The 22,283-nt window shown below is 38.3% G+C and overlaps 1 protein-coding gene and 1 long non-coding RNA gene across 4 annotated transcripts in view; one reads left to right on the plus strand and one right to left on the minus strand.

The window, feature by feature from the left end:
- The window catches only part of AP3B1 (adaptor related protein complex 3 subunit beta 1), a 141,305-nt gene that overhangs the window by 102,569 nt on the left and 16,453 nt on the right, over positions 1 to 22,283 (plus strand). For all 3 annotated transcript variants that reach the window (XM_053409083.1, XM_053409084.1, XM_053409082.1), the window contains exons 23-25: positions 10,072 to 10,303; positions 13,332 to 13,416; positions 18,564 to 18,661. In XM_053409083.1, coding sequence (XP_053265058.1) covers positions 10,072 to 10,303; positions 13,332 to 13,416; positions 18,564 to 18,661 — 415 coding nt within the window. The remainder of the gene's footprint in view (positions 1 to 10,071; positions 10,304 to 13,331; positions 13,417 to 18,563; positions 18,662 to 22,283) is intronic.
- Positions 10,297 to 15,227, minus strand: LOC128423661 (uncharacterized). Its single transcript, XR_008332814.1, has 3 exons — positions 15,053 to 15,227; positions 12,367 to 12,497; positions 10,297 to 10,614 (listed from the first exon to the last, which is right to left on the minus strand). It is a non-coding gene; the product is annotated as an uncharacterized LOC128423661 (long non-coding RNA).

The following is a 22,283-nucleotide window of genomic DNA, read 5'->3' on the forward strand; positions in this document are numbered from 1 at the left end:
GGTAATAAATGCCCAGAGGAAATGGTTCTGTGTCCCACACAGAGCACAGCAGCTCCTTTGGAGATTTTCCTGCCTCTCAAGTGTCCTAATACTAACTGGATTTAAAAAAAATAAAAATAGAAAGATCATTTTATACTTGTTACCAGATTCACTGTACAAAAACAGTATAAGCTTTATTAAAAGCGTATGTGTGTGTATATGTTTCTGTTACAGACAGAAGAAAATAGTTATTTTGAAAAAGAATCTTTAAGAAGCTGGTTAATGATACAAGTATTAGAACTGAAAGTTTTAACCGACTTAATCAGTAAATAATCAACTACACCTTTAATCACTAATTAAAATTTGCCCTCCTATTTAATCGTTGGGCATAAGTTTGAAGGGTACTCCGCTGTGTAAGTCACAATAATATACTAGGCCCCTAGTGAGAAATTTAGGGATGGGTTTTATTTTTAGTTTTGCATTGAAATTAAGCAGATTATTTTACGTTCATATGTGAAACCACTGTGCCCTGTCTTCATAAGAATGAAGATGGAGGACAATGTCATTTGGATCTTTCAGGTAATACATTTGGCTATTCTTCCATACTGCTGAGATTTGAACTTGTTGGTTTTGAAACCATTTTCACTCTAGCAAGTTAAAGTAAAAAGGGAAAGTTTATATTACTCCAATTCTATTGATGAAAAATATTAATGACCAATCTTTCAAACAGTAAGAGGGAACTTATAATTTTATGAACAAACAAAAAAACACCCTGCGGTCTTCCTTTGCTATCTTTGAAAAGGCCATTATTTATGTTTTAATGCAAATTAATTTAAAAATAATTAAAGCCAGATGATAAAAAAATAATTGTTTGACAACCCTAGAATTAATGACATGCAATTTTAGGATTAACTGTTGGCTGATTTTTCCCCCAAAAAGTGTAGCTAAATTCAGTATGAAAAGTGACAGGGGTGTAGCTTTAATCCCAACTTAAATAACAGCAAATTAAATTTCATACACAGTAATTCCACTGGTAGTGGCAGGTGAGCTGCATCTCTCCTAAAAGATTTCATAACACTGAATAATTCAAAACTCCTCAGTGTTAGGAAATCTTTTCGTAGAGATGCAGCTCACCTGCCACTACCAGTTGTTGTTTCCAGATGGATTTGTACAATAATCTTTTGAGAGAGAGATTTGAGAACACTAGACGAAAAAGTCTGAAAATCTCATTTTGGCTCTAAGAACCTGTCCCTAAAGACTCTCTGGCAAATAAAAGTATTCAAAACTACAGTGTATCCTTGTAGTGAATGTGTCAGCAGGATTTTCAGGTCATTTGACAAAAAGGATACAGGTGCAGTAGATAGCAGTGAAGGTGACTGCTAGTTTCATCAATCACTTTGCCTTTCTTTAAGTTGATACATAATGGATCCCTTCAATCAGCTTCCTTGTTCTTTGTCACTTGTTTAGGAAAAAGAAAAAGGTAGAAAGGCTGGGCTTTAAAGTCAAGGTTACAAACCTTATTTACACACGATAGGAAGATGTCAGTATGAGCAGAGGCCCTTCATAAAATGTTGAGTTTTGCCAATGTGTGATAATATGCAGTTTGAAGCTTCCTTCATACAGACCTTGAGTAGTGATGGTGCTTGTCAAAGCACTGAGCCCAAACAGGAGCTTGGAATTAAGATGTTCAGTGACAAAGTAGAAACAAATCCCAGAAAAGGTGATAATGCACTTTATTAGCTGAGGACATAATTAGTGATATTCAGTGACAAACTTTGTTTAGTATATGGAAAGAAATAGATTGTTTATATACAGATCCTGGACTATTTAGGCAGTGCTTTCCAGGTGCTTTCATAATTTCATATAGAAAATATTATGCAAATCAACCCTCTGTCCTGCCTGAAAAAAGCAAAACTCTGCAGTACTCTGTCTTTTCTTCCACAGCAAACTGACTGCGCTCTTACCTTTCTCTGAAAGTGTAAGATATGTGCCCTTAAGTCATTGTGGTTTGTGAGTGTTTATAAAATAAGTTTAAGAAACTTCCTTGCCACACTTTTGTGACATTTTGGTTAGTCCTGATAAAGGCATCGTCCAACTGTGGATTTTGGAATTGAGGCTTTGTGGGTTGGACCAACGTGGCAGCGCAGCACATGCTGTGCTAGATGAGTAAATTGATTTGGAAATGTACAGCCCATAATGTGTTGATTTTGAATTCCCTGCCTAAAAGGTATAAATATTCCTAAAGCTTTCATAACTTATACAGCACATGTTCATAAAATACTCTGGTTGTTGAATAAAACATGTTTTATCTTAGGGTTGTTTTTTGTAAAATCAGTAAACAAATCAGGAAAGGGAGTTAGGCATGGACATGTATGATTGGGACCAAGAGATTTTGTTCTACCGAAATTAAGAGCCTCTTTCTAGTGCAAGGACTTTTCCCTTGATCATGTGAGCTTCAGGTGGAGGGAATTTGTAAGGGTGGTGGGCATAGTGCAGGCCTCTCTGGACGTTTTTGATGATCTGTTTTTGTCTTGGGGGAGTCACTATTCCAGCACAGGCTTCTACTCCCAATTATTGGTTGTCATTCTGAGGGTCACTTATCCATCCACACAGATCAGCTTCTCCTTCTTAGTCTGAAGAGTGCAGTCCTTACAATTTTGGGTACTTTCTAGTAATAGCTTACATGGAACATGGAAGCTATCCCAACATGATTGAGATCTTACATTCCCGATTATGCCTTCAAAGGAAAGCCCAGGAAATACAGTCCCACGGTGAGCAACTTCATATAAAATAGACAGTTGCAAGGCACTTGCATTTCCTGTCCCACCTGCATATCTGCCATATGTGAAATCACTCTTTGGAAATGCACTTTCCCTTGTCAGAAACAAATGTTAACATCCCCCCAAAGCAAAAATAGACAAAAATGGCACAGAAGATGCTGGTCTTTGTTTATTAAACATCATCTCCACATTTCTTAACAGAGAATTAGGAAAGTCTGTCAAGCTGGGCGGCAGGGTGGCAGAGGAATCAGTTCATTCTAAGTACATGCAAGTCCTGCATTACAAGTGCTGGCTATGCAAGAATTCACTTATCCAAACACAAGGATTTAATACCCAAACCTTGATATGTGCACCACAAATTCCATGGTTTCGGAGTGCATTAGAATTTTTCCCGTGTGACTCAATGGAAGTTATTGGCTTGTTATGCGAATGGAGATCATTGACTCATTATGCAAATGGTCGCTTATATGATTTCCAGAAAACCCATGGTGTTTATGAAGTGAAACCTACATTTGGTAGTATATAGGTCAGGAATTTGTATGCTTTGCCCCCTGCTGTCCTTGCAAGGGAAATTCTGTTTGCTCTATCCTACAAAAGAAAAGCATTGTTTTTGTGCTGGCTGTTATGGCTTATTTTCACCCAATTATTCACATAAAGGTTTTTTTAGTCCTGAATAGCCAAGTGGTGCTCCCTGCTCCACCACTCTCCCTCATTTCGCTTTCTCCTGTTCTTCTAACTATGCGATAAAGGAGTTGCAACTACCACTCTTTTGCAGAAAAAGCACTCTGTATCAGTAAATATTTTATTTTTGGACAGTTCACTAATCTTCTTTAGCAGCCTACAACAAATAGTGCTGCATGATATGTGTAATGGCATTTGTACAAAAAGTATGTTGTGTATAGGGAGAGTTGTCAGACACTCACAGAAACCTGAGGTTGGGGTGAAGGTGTGTATGATGTTTGAGGACATGATCAGGCTCCTACAAGGGTCAAATATTTTTTCATTGCATGGTCAGAGGTACAAGCACCCTTGTTATATACTCTCCATATGAAGCTGCCTGATAAGATTTTATTTTGAGGACCTGCTCTTTGTGCCCCAACCTTTGGAGGGGGACTTCACAGCTACTAGGGATGGAGCCTTCTCTGTAGTGGCAGCTCTGCTTTGGGATGCCTTTTCCAGAACAATTTGGCAGGTCCCAATAATCTTAGCATTTAGGTGCCTGGCTGAAACTTTTGGAAGAGTTCAACATAATTTAATTTCTATATTGATTTTACTTTCAACAAGGTAAAAAATGGAGCACTTTTTAAAAAGTTATTTGCAAGTGGACAACTTTGCAAGTTAATGACTGGTTCAGCAAAGTACTTAAGCATATTTTTAAAACTAGAGCATATATCTAGTCTCTGTGAAGTCAACTGTTTCGAAGGGAATCTGTGGCATATGACAGACCTTAATATTCATGAGGAGTACTCATATTTCAAAGCACTCTAATGGCACAAGCCACATTCGCATTACTGCACCTCACATTTCCAGGGCACTTGGAGGATTTGGCTTTATGAAGTATGTCAATGTAAAGCTTCCAGCTACATCTTGTAAAAACCAGTCATAACGTTTCAGAGAAATGTGGTGAATCATATTTCACTCTTGTACTTGTAATACGGTATTTTAAGAACTACATGCACTGTTTTAACAAAATAATTTAATTACTGAGGCATGAAAATAAATTGTAGGAATTCTCTGTCATGAAAATCTGGATTCTGCCCTTTTCCCAAGGGATCCTAGAGGGCAGTCACCCTGAGCATTTTTTTCGGATTCTGAGCCCTCATTGGCCTCAAATAATAAGGATGAGGGCGAGCTGTTTGCAGAAGAGTTGAAAGCACCACCCCTGAAGTGTAGGCTTCTTCAGTCATAAATTTTTCCTGCTCTGGTGGCCAAAGCAAGGAGAGTCCTGGAACTCCCTGAGGAACAACCCATGGAAACTGAGGCAAAAGCTTCAGCGGCAACCAAAGGAGCCAAATCTGCCTTTCTGGATGGACTGCCATGTCTGGGTACCCTCCCTTTCCCAGATTCATTCCAAAAGCTGCGGAACACTGGGCAGACAACACTGGAAAAACACAAACCATCATGCAAGCTGGTGAATATACACTACCTCTTCCCAACTAATATTATGGGCCAATTGGCTACCCTAATTGTGGGTGTGCCAGTAGCAACTTTATCCTAAACTGTGGTTATCCTGTCTGAAAGCAAAGGAGGACCAAGGAATGCTTGTGAGAAGTGAGTAGAGGCGGTGCCACTTGAATTTTGAAGCAGAAGCGTTGCGGCTAGAATAAGCATCCTGTGGGTCAATGATCTCCCCTCCAGGGGGGATGTACCCAAACACATTGTAGATGGCCTAAAGAAGCTCTCCATTGTGCCAGCCTTCCAAGAGCAGTGATAGTGAACATCTTGGCAAGATGTAATATCTGGCTCTGCAATATCTGGCAACTGGGATGTAGATGCAGGATCCCAAGGGCACCTGGCCAATTCCGCATTCAATGGGGGAAAGCTTTATGGGGACCCGCTCAAAAAAGTCGTTTTTGAGATAAGGGATAAACAAAAGATGCTTCCTGTCAAGAAGGACGAACACAAAGATAAACAACATCAGTTCTGTTGTCTGTGACAACAATATAATAGACCACACTCTTCAACAGGCTACAGATCCAGATGAGATTGCACTGAAAGATCCAGTAGTTCCACAATGCGTCATCAATGTCTCAATTCCAATCCTGGAATTGGGGGGAGTTGCAGTGTGGGGGATCAGTGGAAATCAAAGATCCGTTCCTTGTGCAATGTGGAAATGTATCTGCTTATGCTTATTTTTGTTGTTTAGTCGTGTTCAACTCTTCATGACCCCATGGACCAGAGCACGCCAGGCACTCCTGTTTTCCACTGCCTCCTGCAGTTTGGTCAGACTCATGGTGGTAGCTTCGAGAACACTGTCCAACCATCTCGTCCTCTGCCGTCCGCTTCTCCTTGTGCCCTCCATCTTTCCCAACATCAGGGTCTTTTCCATGGAGTCTTCTCTTCTCATGAGATGGCCAAAGTATTGGAGCCTCAGCTTCAGGATCTGACCTTCCAGTGAGCACTCAGGGCTGATTTCCTTCAGAATGGATAGGTTTGATCTTCTTGCAGTCCATGGGACTCTCAAGAGTCTCCTCCAGCACCATAATTCAAAAGCATCAATTCTTCGGCGATCAGCCTTCTTTATGGTCCAGCTCTCACTTCCATACATCACTACTGGGAAAACCACAGCTTTAACTATACAGGCCTTTGTCGGCAAGGTGATGTCTCTGCTTTTTAAGATGCTTTATCTGTTTTAGAACATTCAGTACTTTTATTTGCTTACAATTTGTTAATTGTATAGTTAACCCAATAGTTAATGGATGAAAACAGTTACTGTTAATATTTTTCCATTTGATTTTCCATTTGATATGGCAACTTTTCCCTTAATGCCACAAGCTTTTCTTTCTTTAAACACTAAGCTGATGTCCCTTCCCTTCTCCTCTTAAATTTCAGAGTTACTGGAGCATACCCACATAGTATATGTAGGAAGAAATAGCTCATAGCTTAGGAGGTCATTTTTGGATTATGTCTTGGATAGAAGGGCCATTGAAAAGTTACTTCCAAAAATAGATTAAATTATTCAGTCCCTCACTGTTAACAAAACATAATTTTAATGATTCCTTTGATTGTAGACAATAGACATTCATTGAACAAAATGTATATTTCATCCAGACAAGTTTCTTTTGTTATATGTGTTGAATCTGATCAATAGAAGCGTCTGACCACAGTGGTGTTGAACTGGAAAACATGTCGGTCAAAATTAGAAAGGGAGCAAGTAGGAGACAGTAATAGCTACATTTTAGCAGAAAGGATACATTTAGAGCAGTATGGATTGCAAGATTGGGCAACCTGCAATAACCTCAAAAAGATTCGTGTAGAAGCATGAATTTCTAAAATAGCAGTTGTATTTATTTAAATCATGAATTGTGTTTAAAATGGAATTGATACAAAAGTGCATTTTAGATTTGCAAAAGCAGTGAGAAATTTCACTATCAGCGCAATAAACTCGGTGTCTAACAACAGAAATACTTACGGAGAACGTAGAATTTAGGGCAACATCTAATGTTTTTAAGTTTAATTACATATTTATCACTTCAATGCTAACTGGTTACACCTTCCATAGCAAATACATTTCTTACAACTTGTGTTTTACCACAGCCAAATGCTGCTGCTACCAGCCTTCTGTTTCTGCAGTCTCGGGTAGAAATAGGAGGTTTATCAGGCTCTTAGTGGACTGTCATAGGTGGCTGGTGGAATGCTTTGCAGGTCTCTTTTTGCATTTATACTATAATATTGCATGATTCTTGCAGCCGAAAAGGCAACTTACGGGACTATTTCCAGACACTGAAACACACAAACAGGTCCCTGGATTGGACTGCTGAGTTGCACATTTTGAAAAAGCATCTTGGAAAACAGTAACTTGAAATTTTGCGTGTTTCTTCTTCTTCAAGAAATATTTGGCAGTGGCATTAAAAGTTTTACAGTTTTAATCTTAAAGCCACCCCCCCCCCCAGGAAGCAGACATGCCATGTCATAAAATAACTATTAGTGATTAGTTTGTATCATATAAATCTAACTTGAGTTGATAATATGGTCCATTACCAGCTAACTGCACAGAGTATTTTTCATTTTACACTCTTCAGTTACTTTTTAGTGAAGTGTTGAAAATATGAAGCTTTTCTCCTTTCTAAAATTGCACGCTGTCTGTCTGTTATTAGGGAGATAACAGCTCTTATAAATGTTTCAGTAAGCACTAAGTAGACAGTTATGTGCACTCTCATTCCACGCTTATTTGCTTACTGTAATAAACTGATAAAATATGTGTGGTTTGTCTTCCTGTATCTATATGCACACAGATTTCCTTTAGAAATAATGTTGTGTCTGCAGAATTGATTGGTTATTTTCATAAAACATCTAAAAGTACATAGATGACTTTCTTAAATGTATGCCAATATGATTTGTAGTGGTTTATCATACAGTTCCTAAATGCATGTTAACTCTTTAGGGGAGGCTTCATTTAAACATATTTACAACATTTGTATTGAATCAGCCTACATAAAATAATTCCACTTGATGCTATTTTGAGTTTCTTCAGTTGTATAGCTCATGCTCCAGTAATGGTTTTTTATTATTTCTGACGGGTTAAAATACTTTTTGACCCGTGTACTTACATATAATGTCTAGCTTGGGGGAGGGTGAGCAGCAAAAAGAATTCTGCTTGTTAGGTGTAAATGTCTTTATTTGTTTTTTGGTAAGATTTCTTATCCGCCCTTCACCATAAGGCAGCAGGGCAGATTACAACAATATAATATGCAATTATAAAAGAAAATGGTTCCAGCCAAAACAGAACAGTAAAAATTCAGCAAAAGAGGTTGGTACCAAATGTTCACGCTCTGACTCAAGCTGTGGTCATAAACAGCAACATGAAACAAGGTTCTACAGGTTGAATGGGTTTCTTCCTCTTCCCCGCCTTCCACCATATGTAATATTGTTTATGTACATGAGTGAAGGCAGTGCCCTGCTGAGGAATGCTTGTTCCTATGTGCAGCTGAAGATCACTGAAAAATTATCGTACATATATGTATGCATAAAGATTATTTTAGCTAGATTAAAAATCAGATGATTAATGATCTGATGTTAAATTGATTAAATGTAGCCTCGGTACACTAAAGATTAATACATTTAATTTAAATGTGCATATTGCAAAAATCTTGACGTAGGTAGCTTTTTTGAAACTGGGAGACAAATTGTACAATTTGTCAATTAGAAAAACTTAAGATTTAAACAAGTAAAAAAATTCTACTCAGTTTTAAAAACTGCTTACCACCTTCTGCCTTATCTATGTTCCACAATGCTCTATTTTCTGCACAGCACTAAGCATAGAAATGTTTTCGCAGAGCAATCTAATCTACCATCAGTGGAAAATTTGACTGGATCAGGGTCAAAAGGGGTCGGAGGTGCATTTGCAGTCAAATGTACTCCAAGAAAGTTGTACAAATAGAATATCTGTTGGAAAGTATTCAGAGTGGCACCATTTGCAAGTAACAAAACCATGCTACTTTCCATGCATAAATAATTGAAATGAAGCCTATTCCATAATGTAAAGTACATGGTAAGAGGGTCTAACTGACCCCTCAGTTCTTTAAATCTAGAACAATTTTTTGTGCAATTAACACTGTGAACATTATGTAACAACAAATCTTACAGACCTTGCAAACACAGCTTAATGCTACTCAAACAGTCCGTGCACATTTTTGTTGCAATTTCCTTTTGTTTCTGTGACTGCAGAGATGACACTTGATCCTTTTCCTGTTAGCAGTGGCAAGTTGTGCCAGTTCTGTGGCTGCCTCTCTTGATATCCTAGACAAGTTGGCTGTGTTTCTAGACTCAACCAAGAGTAAGATTTACTGCAAACCTAGGTCTACTAGGGAGAGATGTCTGGGGATGTTCTCCCTATTAAGGGATGTGCATCATACAATGAATGTACACATTTAAGGCAGCAGTTGCTACATTTGAAAACCAATAATGGTCATGATATTTATTTTTATTATAACAATGAAATGAATGGTCTCTGGTTTGGAATTCTGATCTGAAATTGCTGCATCATTATGAATAGAATCTAAAAAGACTGCTGTTAACACTTGCTGCTTTGTAGATAAGGAACTCTGGGGGAAGAGGTAGGATTTCTGGTTTGTGTGTTTTCATTATGTGAAAGACAGTTAAAAAAAATTAGCTAATGCTCTGGTGATATACGGCTGATTGCATATGTTAGTTATGAGCACACAAAGCTGGCTTGTACTATACTGCAGAATTGGTCCATCTGTTCCAATATCATCTGCTATGACCAGCAGTAGTTTCTCAAGGTGTTGGACAGAGGATCTTTCTTGAACCTACTACATGAGTTCACTTTTAACTGGAGATACCAAGAATTGAAACTTAGACTTTATGCATACAAAGAATACCAGTGACCTCATCCCCATTCCTTCCTTTCTGTTTCCCTCTGTAGATTTTAATGTTATCAAATTCCTTCCCCCCCTCCACATGTTGCTTTGATTATTTCCTTACAGGTTTTCACCTGAAAGTAATATGCAGTCTAATCCTTGTGTTTTAGGTATGCATAGAATGTAATATTGATTTCTTGCATTATTTTTTTTAACTAAGCAAGAACTTGTTAGTCTGTATTTACTAACTTTTAATTTTTCCTATGCAATAGGTCAGTGTTCCAGCCTTTGTGCCAACAAGAACTCATGAACTCCTGCACCGAATGAGTGGGAAAGGATTAGCAGCTCATTATCACTTCTCGAGACAGCCATGCATTTACAATGATCAGATGGTATCTGTCCAAGTGACGTTGGCTAACACCACTGACCAGAAGATAGAAAATATCCACTTAGGCGAAAAAAAGCTGCCTACTGGCATGAAAGTGCATGTGTTTAACCCAATAGGTAATTGTTCTATGATTTTGAAACTATGCAATATATTTTTCTAGCCTCTGTAGCATCTTAACTTTTAAAGACTTAGATGCATTAAAAAACAAACAAACCTCGAACCTTTGATTCCAGGAGCAGGTAGATCTTTTAACTGTCAACTGTTTTCTATGGTTCATAGTTCTTTAATGACTTGCAATCCAGTGCATAGTAATGTCCACAGTCCTATTGATATCTGTGGTACTTCTTTGATTGGCCTGCAGATAGGTGGTAGGGGAGGTTTTCGTTTTTCAGTTTAAACATATATTCCATATTCTCAGTCCAAAGTCCTGAAACAGGGTAGCATCTCAATTAAATAGCAGGAATAGAGCAATGTTAAGATTTTTAATTGCAATTTAATTAATTGCAAAAACTAAAAAAGTGTGTAAAATGTATTGATACATTTAGCCTGGAGAAGAGGAGGTTAAGGGGTGATATGATAGCCATGTTCAAATATATAAAAGGATGTCACATAGAGGAGGGAGAAAGGTTGTTTTCTGCTGCTCCAGAGAAGCGGACACGGAGCAATGGATCCAAACTACAAGAAAGAAGATTCCACCTAAACATTAGGAAGAACTTCCTGACTGTAAGAGCTGTTCGACAGTGGAATTTGCTGCCAAGAAGTGTGGTGGAGGTCTTTAAGCAGAGGCTTGACAACCATATGTCAGGAGTGCTCTGATGGTGTTTCCTGCTTGGCAGGGGGTTGGACTCGATGGCCCTTGTGGTCTCTTCCAACTCTATGATTCTATGATTCCATATATTAATAACACTGGAATATTAATATTGCTAGTAAAGTTAGCAATATAGGGCTGTGTTCAGTGTAGCGCTAAGCAAAATGTTCTGTCAGTGCTACAAGGATTTATCCTTAGACAACACAACACTCCCCCAACGCCTCCCCCAAAATCTATTCTGGGGTTCCCCCAACCCCAGAGTGATTATTGGATCACATAGGAGAGGAGAGGGGGAAATCTCATTGCACTAGTTCAGAGAAACACGTGCCCTCTACACATTTATTGCCCTTGGATGTTAACAAAGAACTTGAATAGGGCTATATTTAATGATGCATGCACATAAAATAGAGGTATTTCCTGTAATAGCACAGGAAATCACAAGTATTAAGGTAGGTTAATAATTGTGAAGGACAGATCTGTTAAGATGATTCATAATAATACACCAGAATGGGGGAGGGAACAACTCATAATTATTAGTCTTCACTGGCGTTGGACTAGATGACCCTTAGGATCCCTTCCAACTCTATCATTCTGTTATTCTAATGACATTCATAATCATATTCTAGCATTTTTCATGATTTTCAGTTGGTGCTCTTGCCATGAGCTTTTGGGCTTTTGGTGTAGTGGGAAATGCCCATTCATGGGAGTGGAGAGGAACTGGGTTTCAGGAATTCTCACCAGCACTTTGAATAGGTCTTGTGCTCTAATACAAAGCCAGTGCAGTAGAGCCAGAAAAGGAGCAATACACTTTCTGCACACTATTACTATAAATTTTGCTATTGCTGAGTGGCAACTAAAACTTTTGAACCATCTTCAGATAAAGCACCCCATAGAAAGAAAGCATTAGAGTAGCAAGTAAATGAGACGAAAAATGGATGAGAGCATATCAGTATCATGACAAGACATGGGCATATGGACATAAAAGTTGCAAAATAACTCCTCTCTTCAAAAAGAAGGAAAGGAGACTTATGTGAATTCATAGATTTGTAGAGTAAAAGGTCCACAAGGGTCATTTAGTCCAGGCGCCTGCAATGCAGGAATCTTTTGCTCAACATGAGGCTCAGACCCAGAATTTTTTGCACGTATTGCTATGCCTTATGTTGACTGTTCTTTATTCCCCACAATGCTTATGGGGAGACTGCTTGATTAATCTGCAATCTTAATCACACTTGTGTAAGGTCTGTTGAATTTAGTGAGACTTACTTCAGTGCAAACATGTACACAATTGTTCCCTTAAATATATGAATCAGACCTAAGAAGCAGGAATGGAGTAAAGCCAGTTTAATTAAAAAGCAGTGCATTCATATGTACCCAGAATGTGTAGTCTATATGTTGTAAGTGAAATGAACATCATAGAGTAATATGACGAATAATCTTTAGTTCTGTGAAGAGCTTTCAGTGAAATATAAAGTGAAGTAAGAAATTACATTGGTGGTTAGAATCTGGATTCAGCAAAAATATAAAAACAGAACAAGTAAGCACCATGGAAGATAAAGTGCAATTCAAGAGAATCAGATTTAAAAGTAAGATAACATATTTTGTGATCAAAATAATCAGTATAGTAATGTGTGTCTGTGTTTTAGCTAAACAAATTTTGGATAGCACTTTTTCTAGAAACACGTTCTGTGATGTTTCATGTTAAAGTAATCTTACCCATTAGTTAAGATTTAAATGTTTGGGTATTTTAATGCAATAACTATAATATATTATTGCATGTAATATATTGTACACATATTCTGACATTGTAAATAAAGGCTGCTATAGTTTTCTAGTAAATTCATGGAACAAAGGTGTTCTCTTCACTGATCCTTTTAACTTCCTCTGACAAATAAGCAAATTGTTCTTAAATCTCAAAGTTAAATACATTACAACAGTTCAATCAGGTATTTTCTGTAAATTGGAATAATTGTTTGATAAGATTTCTTGTTCTTAACTTATTATAGCAGAGAATTTTCAAGTAACAGCCTACCAAGGTTATCTCAATATCTCCAGTGTCATTTCTGACACTGATAAATATGTATCTACATGCAGCTCACTGAAGAGAACCCCAAAGGGTCAGTTAACAGTCCCTGTTATCTAATTATTTTCTTCATCATTCCAATGACTAACACTTGATCAAAAGCCAAGCAAATATTTGTTCTAAAATTTTGCAAAGTCAGTAAATGTTTAAGGAATACGTTAAAGTAAGCAGAACCTAATACAAGTTTTCAAAAGCCTTGTTGTTACACTGATTTATCTAACTTTTTCAATGTTTTGCTTTATGTTCTATTCAACAGAATCTCTTGAACCTGGGGAATCTATGACAGTCTCAGTAGGGATTGACTTTTGTGATTCTACCCAGGCTGCCAATTTCCAGTTGTGGTAAGTTACGCTGCAGTGGCTTTTCAAAAATAGATCATTAATGTGTAGGGGAAATGAATGGAAGAAAATACAGTTTTTTTGTCCTGTTGTGCTGTTTGAATATTAACGCATTATGCTAAGGTGGGTTTTATTTAAGCCTCTGAAGGTTGATCAGTATGCTTAATACAGAGATGGAAAAGTTCTATTTTTGTGTTTTTATAGAAACACAATAGAAATTTAATAAATGAAATAATTATACTGATGATATGGCTCTCCAAATAACTACATAATGCACAATTTAATTAATACATTGTTTTCTTGCTGCTAGTATATTTAGATTGGCAACAGTGTCTTAGCTTGTCAGTCTCCAGGGGCTGAAATCTGCAGCCAGTCACCTTAAAGTACCATGGTTACTGTAAAGCCCACCACCCCAGACATCCCACCCCTTTAGACAAAAGAAGTTCAGGAAGTGTTTCTGCTTACCACAGAAAACGATTTACAAAATAATGAGCACCTCCATTATATCAGACTAGTCACATGTAAAAGTATCTGCTTAGTCCCCTCTGGAAAGCTCAGTACTTAACATTTACATGCCTGTGTTTTGGTATCATTTCTAGTGTGAACAAGAAAAGGATCTCTTGTACTGAGGGGGTTTCCACTGAGTACTGTGGGTGAACAGGCAGCTTTATTTTATGTGTAACAAAGAAACAAAGCTTGTTCCTTGACACCAGCATCACAAGCTTTGGCAATAGGTTTCCCATGACTTCTCCTCAATTTAATGTCCATTTAAGCCGTGTACTTTCTGTCATATTCTTCAGTAGCTCCAGCTGTCCACACATGGAGGAAAGTAGGTAGGCTCCAACATGTGGGGTTGGCCAGGGAAGGGAACCTGCTCCAGAACATAGGGTCATTGGGAACAGGGGACAGGTTTAGCCTTTTCCCCAATAATGTCCCGGAGTTGTACCCCTTTAACATTCATTTGCACCAGTGAATGGGTTACTCTTTCCCCATAAGAATGAATGATGAAATGTCCTCTTTGAGGGCATAATTTAATTGAAGGCAAGACTTGCCCTTTACCCTGCCCTTGTTCACCAAGGTTTGTCCTACAGTTACAGATTGTGGTTGAGGAGAGTTTGGATGGCTCGCTAAGCCAAACCATGGAGCAGTGCAGATTTGAGCTGCTCTCCAGGAAGCAAGCAATAGTTTGGCTTAGTGTGACATGCAAATCAGGCCAAAGTGAAACCCAGCCCCTGCTAACAAGACCCTTATGAAATTATGAAGAGCAAATGGATGTGTTGCACCAGGAGGGTCCCAGAAATCTATCTGGGCTCCTTCCACTCCCAGGTGTTGCGATATGTATATGTGGTTCTTCAGTTATATATTTAAGTGTGTGAAAGAAGGGCTGCTTTCTTTTCTCCCCTGCCCCCAGTCCTAAAAGTGTGAATCCAAAGTAATCTAAGGTAAACAAATTCTTAAACCGTTGTTTGTCTAATATTGTGGATCAGAAAATAATGTAATGAAGTTATGTTTTGTGGTAGGGGAGAGAGCATTTAGTTATAAGAGTCTCCCATTTGAAGCCTGAAATAGTACAGTCCAGGCACAGATTTACCAATTTGGTAGGCCTGTGACATCCTTCCACCTATTTCAGCTGGCTTACTTTTGTATTCAGCAGTGCCACTCATGTTCTGGAGGCAGCCAGACATACCAGGTCTCCTCCTACAAGATAGTGGATGAGTCTCAATTTGTTTGTAGACTTAGAGTCATATGTGTTTGCTTAACATTCATTATACCATTAGATTTTTTGCTGGTGTGATTCCCTGCTTAGCCTTCCATAAGATCATCAACAGTTCTTTACTGTAATTTCAGCAGGCTAGTTAATGGTTAATTTGCTGGTGCTTCAACAAATCTGGGAAATAAACATGCAGAAGTTCATATACTGTAGATGTAATTTCACTGTTCTGTTCCACAAAGTGATATTGGCTTCATACTTCCTTGAATGTGGAATTTTATGGTATTTTTTAAAAAAAAAATCCAGTAGTTTCTTTATCATGTTTTAGATTATTCAAAAATGTATTAAAATTATCTGCAGCATTTTTATGAGTGATATAATAACAGTATTCATGATCTGCTTTTGAGCATCTTTAAACACTGGCATGATTTGGCATTATAGTATGTTGATCTTGTATTGAATATTGCATAGAATGTTTTTAAAATGTTCATTTTTTTATATAAAGTATGTGCACTTTTGAGTGCCCCTCTCTCAGCAAACTAATAGTTCAGTTCCAGACTTAAGCCACTGAAGGCTTGAGATTCTTTGCAGTGATAAATATAAGCAATGTAGCATAACACATTGATTTTATGCAGATCATCACCTTTATGTTTTGGGAGGTCTGCTGTATTAGTGATATATAAAAACTGATTACTTTCTCCAACATTGCCTAGTAATTGTTTATTATTTTCCTATTAGACAAACAAGAAAGATCGATATTCCTCAACACCGGTCTATGAGTAACGTCACTGTAAATAGATTTGCCTCAGACACCAGTGGTGTATTCATTTTAATGATTTGGACAATGTGAACCCAATGACACAGCTCAAGCTAAGCACCAAGTTTAGAGTTGAAATAAGAAACCAAATAGTTGCTTTTCTACTGCTCAATTAAAGGTTGTTTAAAACACACAGTTAAAATGAATGTAAAATTATGTTGCTAAAAAGAGGTTGGATTTTAAACTTTTAGCTAAGTGAATATTTTAAGGAGTACCAAATAACACATATTTTTCTCCCATACGTTCTAAATGGGATGTACAAATGGGGCCAGTTCGTCACAAGCAGGTGAAAGGACTCAAAGGAGGTTGGGACTGTATCCTTAAAATTCTAGGAATACAGCCTCCAACAGCACCAACCCACCTCAGTCTCTCAGCCAGAATCCAGCTGGCAAGGTGATCCTCAAACAACAGTCAGTCACACCCAAAACTTATAGGGGCAAGGCACTAGGTTTCTTCCGGTCAACTGCCACTTTGTCTAGTTCCCCCCAAAAAAGCTGGAGCTCAGATTACAGCTGTTGCTTCAGACTGGGAGCTTATATAGAAACTGCAGGCTTTGTTCCCTCCTGGTTCTGAGCCAGGCGGCCCTGGTCCAAGGAGGTGCTTCCATCCACTTCCTTTTCACTTGGTATTTCTGCAGTGGCTCTAAAGCTTCTGCCTGGCTCACATCTCTTCTACTGCTGTGGTCCTGAGGAAAGGTGGCTGGGTGGGTCCAAGAGCTAGCCAGGAACTCCGGCAGCTGGAGTGTGAGACTTCAGTCCTGGGGCACAGATATCTTCATGGTCACTGATAGTGTGGAGAGCCAGTGGAGGGTCCTGCTCCCCTTGCTCCTCTGAGGAGACCTCAGGTTCAGGTTTGGGGCAGGGCTGGATCTTGACACTCCTACAGAGGGTTCTGAGATACTTTCATTGCCTAGCGCTCTAGCCCTGTGACATCCAAGAATGAAGTGCAAGTTCTCAATAAAAACCTCTTCATTCCAAATCCATTCTAGCAGCCATTGCATTGTGCTGCCCTTCGATGCCAATTTCCTGTATTCTCCACATGATTGTCAAAGATGACAATCCACACCAGTTCCCCTGCAAAAATAATGTTTACCTTTTTCTCTTACACTTTCTAATAGAACATAGTTTACCCATGTAAACTAAGCTTACTGATTCTATTAAAATCATTTTATATATTATTTGTTTTAAATATGTTAAGCCCGCAGAATAACAAAAGTATGTGTGGTGTTGGCTGTATTGTTATGAAAAGGTTTACCCCCATAAACCATTTCTGATTATAATTATTTCCCTTACATTGTTCCAAAAGGAGTACTTTGTCTTACATCAAATGTAATTGATCCTGAAGCAATGTAATCACAATTACTCACTTTCTTAATTAGCCTGCCCAAAATCAGAAAATGGAAACCGATCGGCACTGTTTAAATCAATAGCTTTGTAGTAAGGCTTGTGTGGGAAGGCAGATAGTGGTAATGGGTAGATCAATTGGTTTAGATGCCAATCATTGACTGTGATTTGCATAGCAAAATTTGCTATTCTTGTAATGTACTGGAGCAAGCGATTCAGTAAAAGCAAATTATATAAGGGAAAGGTAAAAATTGGTAATAAAACGTTTAGGAGTTTTAAAATAGTTCCTTATATAAATGATGCAAAACTCTAATAAAGAATTAAAAGCTCCTGGAAGAACTCCTTGGTAAGCACTATTTTTATTAAGCAAAGCTTTCCAAGAAATACATCTAATTAAAGATAGTAAAGAGAGAATCCTTAACTTGAAGATTGGACCTAACACTTATTTAGCACGCTTAGAAAGATGTTCACCTTACACATGACCAATACCACCCCTTTATTTTCTTGAAGTTTTCCATGCTTTATTTCAGATCTACAAAACCACTGCATATTTCTCTGTATGAAGGTGGTAACAATATGATTTTTGGCCTTCAAAAAGAACACGCAATCCTACCTTTTTTGGCATAGAAACAGATTGATGCTTGGTGTAGTAAAAGTGGCAGTGGCAGTGAAAATGTGCAGGGACCCAAGCGGAGGGTGGGGTGCGGTAGGAAGGGTTCCTTCATCTCCATCCTGCTCTCTGGCGGCTTAAAGTGGTTGTGCACAGTTACCAAGCAACTAGCGCTGTTGGGAGCAACCGTGTTACGAGAGCTTTGTTACATGCACACTTTACCTCAGGGCCCGGAGGGCGCCGGTGAAGGGCCTGCCTGGCCACTTCTAAACTTCAGGCCTTACCCCATGTCTCACAGAGGTCTGGAAGGGGAGGAAAGCACTCCAGCACCAGTGCTTTTTTCTAGAAAAAAGGTGCTGGTACTGTGTACTACTAGAAAAAAGGCACTGGTTCTGGGGCACAGTAATTTGGGGATATAGAAGTTTTACCACTTTATCATAGTTGGAACACAGATGTAGCCATTCTGTGTGCTGTGGAATGACGTAATCAGAGGTGAAAACAATGAACATCCTAGGTATGGATTCTGCTGAATATTTAAAATTTTGGTGGCTCGTTTTTTGGCACGGGTGAAGACTGGTCATTATATAAATTGTTCCTTATTTCTTTACTGATAAGACAAGTGTTTTATCTTACTAAACCATTCATTTACCTTTCTCCTTTTTTTCACAGTACAAAAGATGATCAGTTCAGTATTACTATTCAACCCCCTGTCGGAGAACTACTTTTACCAGTTACTATGTCAGAAAAAGACTTTAAGAGAGAACGAGGTAGGGGGGGAAATTAAAATAAGATGGATGTTCTGGACCTTTTTGCAAATGCAGTAAAATCATATTGTTCTAAATGAGAACATCTTTTTCTGGTCTAACCCTAAGATTTCCATTGACTGCCCTTCTAAGTAACACTCATTTCATATTGCACTGGTACTAAGAAACTGATTGAAACTTTTTTTAAAAAAAAGTCATGATTAGGCCATAACCACTGTGTGAGTTTGTGTGTATTTTTCTTATCTAGGTGATTCTTTTGAGTATACATGTACTGTTTTAATGGCTATTGTACTGTATACAGTAGTACCTCAGGTTAAGTACTTAACTCATTCCGGAGGTCTGTTCTTAACCTGAAACTGTTCTTAACCTGAAGCACCACTTTAGCTAATGGGGCCTCCTGCTGCTGCAGCTCCGCTGAAGCATGATTTCTGTTCTCATCCTGAAGCAAAGTTCTTAACCTGAAGCACTATTTCTGAGTTAGCGGAGTCTGTAACCTGAAGTGTATGTAACCTGAAGCGTATGTAACCTGAGGTACCACTGTACAGTCATACCTCATGTTACGTCCGCTTCGTGTTACATTCTTTCAGGTTACGTCCCGCGGTGACCCGGAAGTACCGGAAAGGGTTACTTCCGGGTTTCGCCGCTCGCTCATGCGCAGAAGCGGCGAGTTGCAACCCGCGCGTGCGCAGACGCGCCGCTGCAGGTTGCGTTCTTTTCATGTTGCGAATGGGCCTCCAGAATGGATCCCGTTCGCAACCAGAGGTACCACTGTAGTGTCTTTTTTTAAAATTCAGGACGCCTTGTTGTGTGAAGCAATAAATATATCTATTTAACCAAACTATGGCTGCCTATGCGCTTGGACATTTCATATTAGTCCTAGTGATTGGAATACTGGTGTAACCTACTCAGAAAAACAATTCCAACACATTTTAATAGTTTTCTTTATATTTCCAGTCCTCTTTCTAAAGCTTTTGCTTGTATATAGCTAGTATACTTTGTCCCTACTCCATTAAAATTCATTAGTGTGACCTACTTCTTACAGCATTATTTACAGCATTATTTTCTTACAGCATTATTTACTTCTTACAGCATTATTTCTTTCAGTTTCAAAAGAAGCATGGCTTAGCTACTTAGTTGGCACCCACATTTTTTGTCGCACTTTTAAAAATATAGAATGGAACAATTCTGTGTTCACCAGGAGTATGGCTGAGCTGCATAGGATGCAGCAGAAAGTCTTACCCACTGACAGAAGTCTCCACAGTGCAAGGCCAAAAAGCTCTGTGCCCTCCTTGATAATGGTGAGCAGTGAGGGCCAAAATGAGTTGTATATGAGAAGACAAGGAATGTGCATATCCTAACCTAAACCCCCCCCCCGCACATCCACAGAGGCCACAAAGCTGCACTAGCTCTGTTGGTGGCGTTGTTACGTGGCTCTGTTTGTTAGGTGTTCCCCCACCCACTCCCTGGCCACAGCTAGCCAGCAGGGCTTTGGATTTTGCTGTTGCTCCATCATAGACTCTGTACTTACGCACAAACGCATAACAGAGTTGTTCTGCCTGTCTCATAACTCACAGGCTTTTTTGTGTGGCATCACATCAAATATATATGAAGGACTTTCCTGTACTACAAATTCTTTTTGCAAAAGGTTTTATTTGGTATTGTGTTTAAAGAAGCCAAACAGTTTATTTATAAGCTCACCTGGACAGTCTCTGAACTGTTTGGGGTGAGTGGGATACCTTTAGATTCCATTGTGTATTCTCATATTGGAATTTGCATTAATCAGTCCTTTCATACTATTCTAGAAAGTTTAAAAAATCCTTGTGTATTTATTACAACCGCCCAAAACACGTGAATATATATATTTAATATAAATGTTTAATAAGCAGTTTTGTGGGTCTTCTTCTCTGTGTCTTTCGTCTAGAAATAATGATAGCCTTCACAACTATTTGATTTCCTTTTTTCTGTGTAGTTGTGTACTATGATAAAAAAATAAGGTCAGTTATTTTCTCCCTTAACTAGTTCCTAACTATTTGCTGTTCTTACTCTTTGCTGGCTAAAGCCTACTTTGCACGTGCTCAGCAAACCAAGGTGAGTGAGTGACTTGAGGCTTCGTCATATTTTGTGATCTACTTTTCTCCCCTTCTCTTAAACTGTCATCTAGGAGTGCAATTTTAAGTAAAGCTGGATATTGCACTCTGTCTCTCCCTTTCTCATTCTTGTTGTATGCTTGCTTGCTTGTATTTTGATTGAGTTTTGTATGCTTAGCTGTGACTGAGAGCTCCCCCCTCCTGACTGGCCATTCAGAACCATGAGTGCATAGAAGAAGTGCACTTTGAGAATAGCTGTGGTCCTCTGTGGAGTTGTTGCCAAAATTCCTTTTTCTTCTGCCATTTTACTTCTGTGGTTGTTGATTATTTGTCTGAATAAATCTGGCAGCTGTTTGCTATGTTTAATAGAGCAGAAAGGCTACTCTGAATAAAGCTATTTGAAAATTTGTTTATATGAAGTATTTGTAAATCCATGAAGGTCTCTTGGCATTTCAGTATTGCTCTTTCTGTCTTCCTGAATTCATTCTTTGATGCAGGACTGATGCTGGCAAATTTACCGTAGGTTTAAAAGGCTTTTTCTTTAGTATCATCTTAGTTAAATGTTTCAGCCGTTTTAGAAAATTCATGATAATAGAATTCTCAATTCTCAGCTTTATGTATTTTCTAAACAAGATTAAATAACAGTTTACAGAGTATTTTGAGGAAAAAATTTAACAGTTACTAAATATTCACTTAATATCTAAGCCAACTGAATTTCCTCTTAATTTTCACTAGTAAAGTCAAGCATAAAATTCAGGTCAGCTTGGAAAGTTACCAAGAGCAATTGTCCCATGTCAGTCAAACTTGCAGTATAAACCTAACCAGGTCTACTTAGAAGTAAGTCCTGTTGAATTCATTGGGGCTTATTCTGAGGTAAGGGGGGTTAAGATTGTAGCCTTAATCTCCTTCAATAGTACTATTATCGTCCAGAGTTTTCTTTCCTTTGTGAAATGCCGCAAACCTTCACATCTAGAAATACTTTTAAAAGGGGGGGGGAATGAGGATTTTAAAAAGTAGAAATAGAATCACTTTTTAAATATTAGGAACTAAATATTAGAAACTAAAAGCATGTATTGATTTCTGAAAATCAATGACAAAAGGTATAGAATTTTTACAGTACCAAGAAAAATATATATTTCCATTATGATGTTTGCTGTTGCATTCTTCTAATAGAGCTGGGCAAAGGCAGCAGGGGAACAAACTGCTGCATATTCATACTTGTTAAAGTTTTCTAAGCAGCGCTAAAAGATGGAAAGCTGCATTTATGTGCATGCTGTGCATGATATGCTAAGCCTTGCCATTCTGTTTCAGTAGGATCTCAGTTCTGAACTGGAAAAACCACTTTTGGTGTAATTCATTCCCAAGCCACCTAGCATAGTTCAGAACAGCAACTGGGGTTATTTGATTTTTCTGTTTCAACTCAGTGTACCAAACTGATATTTTCGCACACATTTCCATTATTTTCCCCCTAGGTTTAAATATCGAGCAATACATATCGATAACATTTGTTAACAGTAATGCTGCTTACTATTTTGTTT

This window comes from Podarcis raffonei, chromosome 11, assembly GCF_027172205.1.
Source record: "Podarcis raffonei isolate rPodRaf1 chromosome 11, rPodRaf1.pri, whole genome shotgun sequence".
In the NCBI taxonomy this organism is placed as follows: Eukaryota; Metazoa; Chordata; class Lepidosauria; order Squamata; family Lacertidae; genus Podarcis; species Podarcis raffonei.